Below are 11586 nucleotides of genomic sequence, written 5' to 3'. Positions count from 1 at the left end.
CTTTTCAACACATATACTATTCATCCGAAAAGTCCATGAATTTGTTCTTTTTGCACAAATCGCATGTCAAGGTATTTCATTCTGAAATTTTTCACACATACACATCACATCCTTGTGTACCTGTACATTTTTTTCAGATTTTTTGAAACCAAAAAGTATGAATTTTGATTTTTTTTTCAAAAAATTCGGCCTCCATGGAGGCCGAGCTCCAAAATGCCATTCTCCATATTCTTTAACAATCCCATCTTCATTGAAAAGCCAGCCCCAGCCCAACAAGGGCAACCCCGAAAGAACGATAAGGCCGCGCTCATTTAAGCTGGGCTATGCTAATAGACCAAGTGCATGCGGCCCGGCCACTACACACGACCTCCCGTCGGCCCAGTCCACACGACTAGGGTTTTATAAGAGCGCTCTCCGCGAGACTCCACCCCTCCTCCCAAACCCTAGCGCCGGCGCCTCCACTTCTCTGCTCCCTCCTCTCCTCGCGCGCAGGTATCTTATCTCCCTCCCCCCCTCCCTCTCTCCGCCGCCACTCCCCCTTGCCCGCTCGTTGCTGATCCGTGTGCGCTCGGCGAATCCAACCCTTGCGTCTGCAGGGCCCGGCGAAAGGGAAGCAAGATGTACACCGCCAGGAAGAAGATCCAGAAGGACAAGGGCGTCGAGCCCTCCGAGTTCGAGGACACCGTCGCGCAGGTGAGCGGCCTTCCCGCGTCCCTCCTCTCCCGCCTTTTGCCATTCCTTTGTTCCCCCCGAACCGCTCTTCGTTTGGATCTGTCAAGGTCTGACATGCCTGTGGTGGTTAATATCTTGCAGGCTTTCTTTGACCTGGAGAATGGCAACCAGGAGCTCAAGAGCGACCTCAAGGACCTGTACATCAACACTGCAATGTAAGTCGCCGTTCGCTACATCCAGACCCTCCTGATCTATTGGTCGGGCTGATTCATTTGGTGGTGGTGGACGTGTATGATACTGTCGTGCTGTGTTTGCAGCCAGATGGATGTTGTTGGCAACAGGAAGGCCGTGGTGATCCATGTGCCGTACCGTCTGCGCAAGCCCTTCAGGAAGATCCATGTCAGGCTCGTCAGGGAGCTGGAGAAGAAGTTTAGCGGCAAGGTGAATTGCTTATACTTGTTTGCTTTGTTGTGCTAATCTTTATCAGTTTCTGTCTAAGCGGATGTTTAAGTTGCTACACAATTGCTCTAATTTGTAAATAGTGTCTTGCAGTAGCAGTGCTGAACAATTAGATACGTTATTGGGAGAAGCTGAATGAGTGTACTTGAATCTATTATTTCCATGTTAGGATGTGAATGTCAAAATTCATGGCACCGCAGAGCATACTACTCCGTCTGTAAACAAATATAAGAGCATTTAGATAACTAAAGTAGTGATCTAAACGCTCTTATATTTCTTTAGGGAGGGAGTACATGACAACATCATTATTATATGAAGTTGGTTAGGACATAAATGTATCAGGGCAAGGTGGCATCCATGAGCATGTTTACTTAAGTTTTTCCCTTGGTTGCATTTAAATGTAAGCAAATTGCTCAATAGGTAGCCATTGTTGGCATCTATAATAAGCTAATTGCAGTGTTCAAGCTGGAGTTCTGCTATTCTGATTTTCATGCATGTACTGTAAATCTTTGCCTCCAAGCTTATTGGCTACACTTGGAAGTCCTTGCACTTTGTCCCAGATCATCACTGTAGAAACTCTAACATGTTGTTTAGCTGCAGGAGTTTCTTTAAACTCTGAAATGATGTTGATAAAAATTGAAACAATGAAATTTAATAAATGTGCTTCACTTGTACAGGATGTGGTCTTTGTTGCAACAAGAAGGATTGTGAGGCCACCCAAGAAGGGTTCTGCTGTTCAGCGCCCTCGCACCAGGACCCTGACAGCTGTTCATGATGGTATCTTGGAGGATGTCGTGTACCCAGCTGAGATTGTGGGGAAGCGTGTCAGATACCGTTTGGATGGTGCCAAGGTCATCAAGGTAGTCCATTCGAGTTTATTGATCATCATATAAATACCCTGTTAAAAGTTGAAACATGCATATACTCATTTGGTGGCTGCAGTTTTCGTTCTACAACTGGTACTGTTTGATATGATTCTTGTTTGGCAAGTTCGCCTAGCAGCATCTTGCACTTGGCACTCTGCCTGATTGGCAAGCAATTCTAGTGCTTATCTTATTCTTGATGTTCTTTCAGATCTACTTGGACCCAAAGGAGCGCAACAACACTGAATACAAGCTGGAGACCTTCTCTGCAGTCTACCGCAGGCTTTGTGGGAAAGACGTTGTCTTTGAGTACCCTGTGACTGAAACCGCCTGAAGATCCATGCCTTGAATGTCTCCATTTCATATCTTTCTGATCCAAATGTTTTGGTTGAGGTCTTGGTTAGTTGTGCTATCAATGTATTCCAGAAACATAGTTTTGTTAACTATCTGGGGTTAGGAAGTTTGATGAAGATGGCAATGAACGTGAACAATGTTAAAGTTTTGAGCATTTAAATTATGAACCTATGCTCCGTTATCTTGTTGCACTTGATTGTCATCTCTAATTGTTCAACATCTATGCTTAGTCACTGCAATTCACTATTGCATATCTGTTGGTATTGTCATATCGAATTGTTTGCCTGTTTCGCTCTTATGTTATACCCTGTGTTTGTGCTGTCCTCTCTGGATTAAGAATAGATCAACAAAATGTCTAGATAAAACATGCCACCAAAATTGTATGTTTATAAACTTTATGGGGCCTGATGTGTAATGGATATGTTGTGGCTGCACTACAACTCCTCGTTGCAATTGCAACAGGATTGTAAGCCCCTCGTACCCTTGCTGTGTGGTGAGCTCGGCGACAGGAGGGGCTGCAGCAGCGGGCGGCGGCAGTTAGTGATAGTTGGTGACAGAGTGGAGGATGTTGTCGGGGGTAGCCATGCTGAGCTCAGCTGCGGCGCCATGGGAGGTCGCCGACGACCTCCGAGATGGAAGAGAGGTGTTCGAGGTGCCTTTCGGCGTGGGTGGTGTACAGGCTAGTGCCTACATGCCGGGCGGCGGCGTGACAATAGGCTTTGACCGAGAGGCGGTGCGATGAGAGTGAGGCACGTGGGTGGTGTACAGGCTAGTGCCTACATGCCGGGCGGCGGCGTGACAATAGGTTTTGACCGAGAGGCGGTGCGATGAGAGTGAGGCACGTCGGCTGAGCGCTTCTTGTTGGCAGCGGCGCCGGTGCATTCGGTGGATTGCACATGCACGAGGGCTGTCGGCAGCTGATCGGGCGTGGAGGGGCGATGGGATCGGGAGGAGGCCGGAGCTAGGAGACCCGAACGATATCTTGATCTGCAACAAACCCCCCCATTGCGCTCGCGCCTTGCAACAAGGGGAGATGTTGCAAACCAGTGTATGGTGTAGGGTTGCTACGTGCCGCACGATCAAAATTTGACCGGATGGTCATGGAGGCGATTGATGCGCACCTGTTATTAGCCGAGTGAGGCCAAGCGTTTCTGAAACTAAATTCAGTATTTCATGTGCTATCAAATTACATGTTTATGAACTTTATTTCAATGTAAGTTTAATGATATGCTTTAGATGATATACAACACATTTTACCCTATAAACCTGATTGGAGAGAGTATGATGAACTTAATCAGATGAGTATTATTTTCATTTGTAAATAGGGGAGTACATTGACACCTTTGATATCTTTGTTTATTATTATTTTCTTTAAGAAACAGGTGTGTGTCTATATTTACGAGAGAAAGCAATATTTAGTATGAAAGGACAACTAAACACGAAACGGCTTGTAAAAGGCAAAAGTACACCAAAAACGCTATTGAACAAGATTTAGTAACCCTGCATGACAAATCTGAGAAATCTGGCAATATATACCCCTACTGCCCCTTCGTGGGTGTGGATCGGACGTCGTCGAGGTACGGAGTTGGCCTTCGTCGGAACAGATCGGCCAGAGGGATCTTGTCATCAGCGCCAGCACCTCACCGACACGGCCAAGGAACCAAAATCTAAGTCAAAATAAGGACACGGCCAAGGAACCAAAATCTAAGTCAAAATAAGGACCTCGGGCAGGAAAGAGGAAGAAGACCGTTTCTACATCATCAGGGAGTGACCGTGTTGGTTGTTTCTGTTTAGCGCAATGTGGGGCTTATCTCAGCCAGCCTTGCGTTTTGTTTGCGTTCAGCTGATGGTAAATTCATTGTCGAGAGACATGAATGAATTTAGAATGGGAGGTCAGACAGTGAACCACGGGGATAAAATTACTGATACAACTCAGAACTATAACTGAAATTTCATTCTGGTCCTCACAATATAGAGGGCAAGCTGAACCGCCGAGAAACCTAGCTAGCCAATGAAACATAATTGTACAACACTATCTATGTTCTTCACAAATGACAGGAAATTGCCAGACTCTGTGGTGCTTCTCGTGCCCTGTAGTACATTCAGGAGTGTTGCTTAAATCTAAGCAGCCCCCCCAAATTTTATTACTTGCTCCTATAATATTGATGATTCCACGTCTCATGCGCCTATGTTCTCGATGCTGGCACCTTTGTTGATCCGTTTAATGATTCCTGCTATAACCTGGTTTATGCCAGACAAGCAAAAATAAATAAATAATATCATCAGACTCTGAAGAATTGTTATCCAGTCAGAAATAATTAAGAGGCTATTTTTACCTTTCCAGGTCCGAGTTCATAGCTCTTCTCAAGGCCTCTACCCAAAAGAGTCGTCACAGTAGTTTCCCATTGCACAGGAGAGGTGACCTGTTTCTCCACCAAGTTAGTCACACACACACAAGTCATTGTATAATAGGGCTGCGACAAGAATTCAAGTATAGTCTAGAGCCAATACCTGCTGTGCCAAGATCTTCTTGATTGTGTCAGGATCTGAGTGGGGCTGTGCATCAACATTGGAGATTACTGGAATTCTTGGTGATCTAATCTCTGTAGCAGCCAACGCAGATTCCAATCTTGAGACAGCAGGTTGCATGAAGCTTGTGTGGAAAGCACCAGCAACAGCTAGGCGAACCTGGCAAGATAATTGTCAACATCATATACAAACCTTTGATTACTATGACTATGCAGCAGAGTAAACGGTTTTCAACAATGCCTCTTAGATAGACAGCAACAGGGCAGTCACTTTTCCTAATCCCCCACGACAAGTCACAGTATCAAGTTACACATTAGTATACAAGTAACCCCCTCTGTTAAAAAACAGTATACACCATGTTAGAACGCATGTAGTGAAATTTTCTTAGCCTTCACCACCAATTCAAACAAAAGCTATACAAATTGATCACAGGAAAATGGTACTACCATCAGACATTTCAACAATTGTACTCTTGCAATATTATTCTATTATTAGTACTATGGTCTGTTGTCTGACATATTGCCACCAAATTTATAGTCAAAGTTGCGTAACAATGAAGATGTACAAAACGGTTTATGTTTTTGACCAAGGGAGCACTATTCAGTATAATGACCTTGCGCAGTTTCAGTTTTCAAAACCACTATAAATTACGATAACCAGGTTTCACACTTCATTGTAGGTATACCAAATGTTTACATACATGGACCATTGTCGAGAAATTGGATGCATGGGAACACTAACCGTCATTCTGGCCTTAAAAGACTTTGCTTTGGCTTCAACTGCTTCAATACCCTTCACACCACCAGAAACTGCATAGTTACCCTGCAACAAGGTATTACCATGCTAAGACCTTAGAAAGCCTCAGTAGGAAACAAATAACCTCAGAGTCAGGAATGACTTACAGGACAGAGAAAATTTGCTATTTGAACTCTTTCCTTTTCATCCACATCCTCATTTGCAGCATCGCATAATTGTTGCACCTTTTCTGAATCTAGACCAATTACACTAACCATCGCACTATTGGCAGCGTCTGAGGCATCCTACAAAGATAAAGACCATGAGCTATCTATTTGGAAAGTCAGAAACTCAAAGTACACATATCTTATTGGCACTAACCTGCATGGCTTCTCCTCTAAGCTTGACAAGCTTCAGACCATCCTCAAAGCTGCATGTTGAAAACTGCTTAAGCATATATACTTGACACACTGAAAAAAAATACTAAGCTATGGGGCTATTAATTTGACCATCTTGTCACAGGTATAGCAGATTGAAGATGATGTTCACCAGGATTGAATTTAACATATACTCTGAGTTAGTTTCATTCTGATCATGAATTTAAATGCTTATATTTAAAACAGCAAATGCATGATTTCATTAACGGAACAAGGGCAATACCTAAAGGCACCAGCAAATGCAAGCGCGGTATATTCTCCCAAGCTGAGACCACATGTGACATCTACGGAGTTAATTACAGATTGGCCTTCTTCACGTGCGCGCAACACTTCTACAGCTGCAAGGCTGGTAACATATATAGCTGGCTGCAAAATGGTTTTGTTCGACAATCAGGGTACAGCTTTAACTGACAAGATCTGGAATTGTATCTGAACCAAATCATCCGTCACACTCAAATGTATGCAGCATAGCTAAGAAAAACAAAATGCAAAACAATCTTGTGGGTTCCATTTTGAAGCAGCAGATGTTGGTACAAAAAACACTTAGCTAGCATTGGAACTGATTAACCAGATTTGGCACCTAATAGGTATTCATGGTTGAAAACAATATTGCCGTGAATGACGATTAAGGAGACATGTTTCAATTGCTAACAGTAAGTAGCAGCGAAGGGCAGACACCTAAGAATACTACTTGCATGGATATGAAAATGCATAATGTAGACTACAGTGGGAGCGAAGAGTCTGAAATTCAGAAACCTGACTGATCACTGTTGAATTCAGCTTTTCTTTTGGTCCATCGATGCAAAGATTCAACAAGTCATAGCTACATTGAAAATTAAACAAGCATGAACATCGTCGTTTTTCCCTTTGGAATTGTTATGGACACTTGTTAACTTTAAAGCGTAAGTTTGCTAGGGGGAGCAAACAGGTAAATCGCATCGGAGGTTTGTAGATACCCAAGTATATCATTTGCCTTATCAAATAGTTCTGCAGCTGCTCGAACATTAAGAGCCTCTTTACCCATTCCAACAGCCTGAGCACCCTGAGAGGAAAAGAAAGCAAATGAGGCAGCACACACGATGCACATGTATTTGAATGCAAGGGAAATGTATCATTGTAATTAAAATAATCTCCTACGAGAACCTAATAATCATAAGCTAATCTCTCAAGGCCAAAATATGATCCACGTCAACTGAAGCAGTGAAGTGATTTTTCTCCATTTGTATAACTAACCAAGTTAAAATGAACACTTCCCACTGCCTGATATCCCTTCAGATTTGCCATCTTTGCTAGATATTTTACTCAGCTTGATGCCAATTACGTATTTTAGAAGTTAAACACCTTCGCACGAATAATTGCATAACGATCACCATTACCATAACTTAGCTAAGTACTAGTACAATTCTGGCTCTCATAATGCCATGCGTGTATCAGACACGTCAGCTTGCAAGCGAGAAGACTCGTACCTGGCCGGGGAAAAGGAATGCGGTGGTGGGTTTGTAGTCGGCGAAGAGCGTGTCGGCGCCCGCTGCCACTGCCGACCCGACGGACACTCGGGTGGAGACCCGAGATCTGAACGGCGCCCTCAGGTTCGTCGCCGGGCTCGGCGCGGACGGCCTGAGCAAGGCGAGCGTGGAAGCCATCGGAGAGTCCGAGCGGAGGCGGCGAGGAGAGAGGCGTGGGAGGCGAGGAGGGCGGAGGAGCATGCGAGTGCGGCCGCGAGCTTTGTAGCTTGGGTGGGTGGCTTGCTGGCGAGTAGCGAGGCGGAGGGAGGCGGAGGCGGAGCTCACGAGGTCGAGGTGGGTGGGGACTGGGGGGGAGCGCGAGCGATACGCCAGAGGCCGCCCGTGTGGGCCTCTAGGAAAGGCCTAGCTTGCGTTAGCTGGGCTTACTGGGCTCGTTTCAGGTTTCTCCCGCTGTAATTCTGCAATCACAGCTGCGTTTTTTGAAAGTAAAAGTTTCTACCTTTATGCGTTGAAAACTAGTCGCGGCTCGGATGACCAGTGGTCAGTTACATAGAGAAAAAAAGGGAAAGATAGGAAGGTGTACAGACAGGCAGAAAGATTATATACCACATGCTCAACTTATCAGCCCACAAGAGGAATGCCTCCTTATCTACTTGTCATTTTGCTCAATTACTCCAAAGCTTTAGTAAATCTGCAGCATTGTGAGATATCATTGTAGATGACCAAAGCTTGTTGTTGAAGGTGCGGTCATTCCTTACATTCCAAGAAGCAACGACGCAGGCAACGAAGATCACACACCAGAGGCTTTGAAAGGTGTTTTGCTGAGCAATGACTTCCACGAAATCAGAGATATTTGCAGTGTCCTTGGCTGTGTTTGCAATGCCTAATTTTGACCATAACCCATGACTTAATTGGCATCACAAACTGATGTGGCTAATGGATTCGGTAACCGGGCATGTTACACAGTCCGCGACAGAAGATATGGCATCCAGTGTTTACGGACCATGTTGTCCCAGTGTTCAAACATCCGCGAAAGGCCAGCCACAGAAAAACCTTGTGTTTGAGTGGGATGATAGTGTGCCAAACGAAACTGGTGTGCTGCCATGATACTCCTCTAAAGGCCAATAACCGATAGAAGAAGGAAGTGGTTAGGTCTGAACGTTGTAACGATGAAACGCGCCTATCCGCGAAAGGTTCGGGTGTAGCTTGATGGCCCATGTGTTTTGCTTGGACTATGAAGAAATGTTGCAGTGGGGATCTCTAGCGAAAGAGTAGAGTGTAGGGAAGACTAAGTGTAGCCTTCCAATTGGTAGCCAAAGATCATGCCAAAAAGAGATGAGCGAACCAACCCCCATGCTGCAGCTTGTAGACCGTATAACCAGTGGGGTGCAAGCTTTGATTGTCTTCCAAACGGTCGTGTCACTGCTTGAAATGATGTTAGAAATCCTTTCCCGACAGTACCTTTGTGCAAACCATTGATAACAAGGAATGTCATTATCCTGCAGTACCTTGGCGGCAAATTTGCAGATTAGAGCAGTATTGTGAGCCCGGATGTCTCTTATGCCCAGCCCCCCCACCCCCACCCCCGCGCCGATTCCTTGGGGGCAATAACCTGTTCCCACGCCATAAGGCAGTCCCCTCCGTGTACTGAATTTTTTTCCTACCCATAAGAAAGCTCTCAGGAGTTGTTCAAGCTTTTCCAAAGACTCTTTGGGCCAGAGAAAACTCCCCATATGATAGCTTGGGATGGTGGATAAAACGGCCTTAATCAGTGTAAGATGACAACCCAACCAGAGAGCCGTTGGTCAACTTTCTGGATGACCGGTATCAAAAGCCCATGAGATATCTTGTGAACAGAAAAGGTAGACCAAAATAGGTGCAAGGAAATGATGAGAGAGTGCAGCGCAATACAACGGCAATTTCACTTGCGGTATCTTGATCCATGCTGATAGGGACAAGAGTGCTCTTCTGAAAGTTGATTTGCAATCCCGTGAAATCAGAGAAAGTGTAAAGAATATCTTTGATCACCATGGCTTGTGATACATCTCCTTTGAAGAGCAAGAGGGTGTCGTCAGCGTATTGCAGTACCGGAAAGAAGGACTCCACGTTCAGAGGGTGAGCTAGGCGCCCTTCATGGTGAGCTTTGCAAAAGAGACGTTGCAGAACATCTGCCACCAAGATAAATAAGTGCGGTGCCTCAGCCCCTTCTTGGACTGAAAAAAATCTCCAACCTCTCTGTTGATGATGATTTGAGCAGAGCCAGTGATAAGCAGACCCTCAACCCATTCGATCCATCTTGTGTTGAAGCCTCTGGCCTTGAGAATTTGCAGCAACCCTGACCAACTCACACTATCGAAAGCCCTTTTGAAGTCTAGCTTTAAAGCCATCATTGGAATTTTTCTCTTATGCGCACATTGAACTAACTTAGCTGCCAGAGCAAAGTTCTCCCAATTGAACACTGCGGCAGAAACCCAGATTGCAGAGAGTGGATCAACTCTCTGATAATTCTTTGTATCCGATTGGCTAGTACTTTTGTTGCAAGCTTGGGAAGGGAGTGAACTAGTGATATAGGCCTGAAATCTGAGATTCGAGAGGTGTTTGTTTCTTGGGCAAGAGAGTGATCAAGGCAGTATTACCCCTTTGAGCTCAACTTTGTGATGATAGAAATCCATAAAGAAACGTAGAAGGTCGTCTTTTATTAAATGTGCACACTTCTTATATGTGACGCCCTCGATTTGACCGTACGCTAATCATACACGCAAATGTGTACGATCAAGATCAGGGACTCATGTGAAGATATCACAACACAACTCTAAAAGTAAATAAGTCATACAAGCATCATAATACAAGCCAGGGGCCTCGAGGGCTCGAATACAAGTTCTCGATCATAGACGAGTCAGCGGAAGCAACAATATCTGAGTACAGACATAACTTAAACAAGTTGCCATAAGATGGCTAGCACAAACTGGGATACAGATCGAAAGAGGCGGAGGCCTCCTGTCTGGGATCCTCCTAAACTACTCCTGGTCGTCGGCGGCGGCCTACACGTAGTAGTAGGCACCCGCGGTGTAAGAGTCATCGTCGGTGGTGTCTGGCTCCTGGGCTCCATCATCTGGTTGCGACGACCGAGACTAAAAAGAAAGTGGGAAAAGAGGGAGCAAAGCAACCGTGAGTACTCATCCAAAGTACTCGCAAGCAAGGATCTACTCTACATATGCATGGGTATCAGTGTAAAGGGGCAATATCGGTGGACTGAACTGCAGAATGCCAGAATAAGAGGGGGATAGCTAGTCCTGTCGAAGACTACGCTTCTGGCAGCCTCCATCTTACAGCATGTAGAAGAGAGTAGATGGTAAGTTCACCAAGTATCATCGTATAGCATAACCCTACCCGGCGATCCTCTCCTCGTCGCCCTGTTAGAGAGTGATCACCAGGTTGTATCTGGCACTTGGAAGGGTGTGTTTTATTAAGTATCCGGTTCTAGTTGTCATAAGGTCAAGGTACAACTCCGGGTCGTCCTTTTACCGAGGGATACGGCTATTCGAATAGATAAACTTCCCTGCAGGGGTGCACCACATTGCCCAACACGCTCGATCCCTCTAGCCGGGCACACTTTCCTGGGTCATGTCCGGCCTCGGAAGATCAACACGTCGCAGCCCTACCTAGGCTCAACAGAGAGGTCAGCACGCCGGTGTAAATCCTAAGCGTGCAGGGGTCTGGGCCCATCGCCCATTGCACTCCTACACGTTGTGTGGGCGGCCAGAAGCAGACCTAGTGTCCCTAATACAAGAGCAGGCATTCCAGTCCAATCCAGCGCGCGCCGCTTAACCGCTGATGTCAAGAAGGCTTCGGCTGATACCACGACGTCGAGTGCCCATAACTGTTCCCGCGTAGTTGGTTAGTGCGTATAGGCCAGTGGCCAGACTCAGATCAAATACCAAGATCTCGTTAAGCATGTTAATTGATGTAACCGCGGACGCCGACTAGGGCCAGGCCCACCTCTCACCTAGGTGGTCTCAACCTGCCCTGTCGCTTCGCCACAAAGTAACAGTCGGGGACCGTTGGGAACCC

General features: G+C 45.8%; 2 protein-coding genes across 2 annotated transcripts; one reads left to right on the top strand and one right to left on the bottom strand.

The window, feature by feature from the left end:
• Nucleotides 1-356: 356 nt before the first annotated feature.
• Nucleotides 357-2529, top strand: LOC542966 (40S ribosomal protein S7). Its single transcript, XM_044519562.1, has 6 exons — nucleotides 357-492; nucleotides 597-693; nucleotides 814-887; nucleotides 990-1113; nucleotides 1809-1991; nucleotides 2206-2529. The coding sequence occupies exons 2-6, from the start codon at nucleotides 619-621 to the stop codon at nucleotides 2326-2328; spliced, it is 579 nt and encodes a 192-aa protein (XP_044375497.1). The 5' UTR covers nucleotides 357-492; nucleotides 597-618; the 3' UTR covers nucleotides 2329-2529.
• Nucleotides 2530-4249: 1720 nt separating this feature from the next.
• Nucleotides 4250-7872, bottom strand: LOC123097741 (malonyl CoA-acyl carrier protein transacylase). The gene is made up of 10 exons (XM_044519561.1): nucleotides 7516-7872; nucleotides 7006-7091; nucleotides 6806-6872; nucleotides 6273-6415; nucleotides 5994-6042; nucleotides 5780-5917; nucleotides 5619-5699; nucleotides 4860-5036; nucleotides 4685-4771; nucleotides 4250-4589 (listed from the first exon to the last, which is right to left on the bottom strand). Exons 1-10 carry the CDS (start codon nucleotides 7753-7755, stop codon nucleotides 4527-4529), a joined length of 1131 nt encoding a protein of 376 aa, XP_044375496.1. The 5' UTR covers nucleotides 7756-7872; the 3' UTR covers nucleotides 4250-4526.
• Between the last annotated feature and the right edge of the window lie 3714 nt (nucleotides 7873-11586).

Source organism: Triticum aestivum, chromosome 4D (genome assembly GCF_018294505.1).
Source record: "Triticum aestivum cultivar Chinese Spring chromosome 4D, IWGSC CS RefSeq v2.1, whole genome shotgun sequence".
In the NCBI taxonomy this organism is placed as follows: domain Eukaryota; kingdom Viridiplantae; phylum Streptophyta; class Magnoliopsida; order Poales; family Poaceae; genus Triticum; species Triticum aestivum.
The sequence above is the reverse complement of the archived record's forward strand: the minus strand, read 5'-3'. Positions and strand labels throughout refer to the sequence as shown.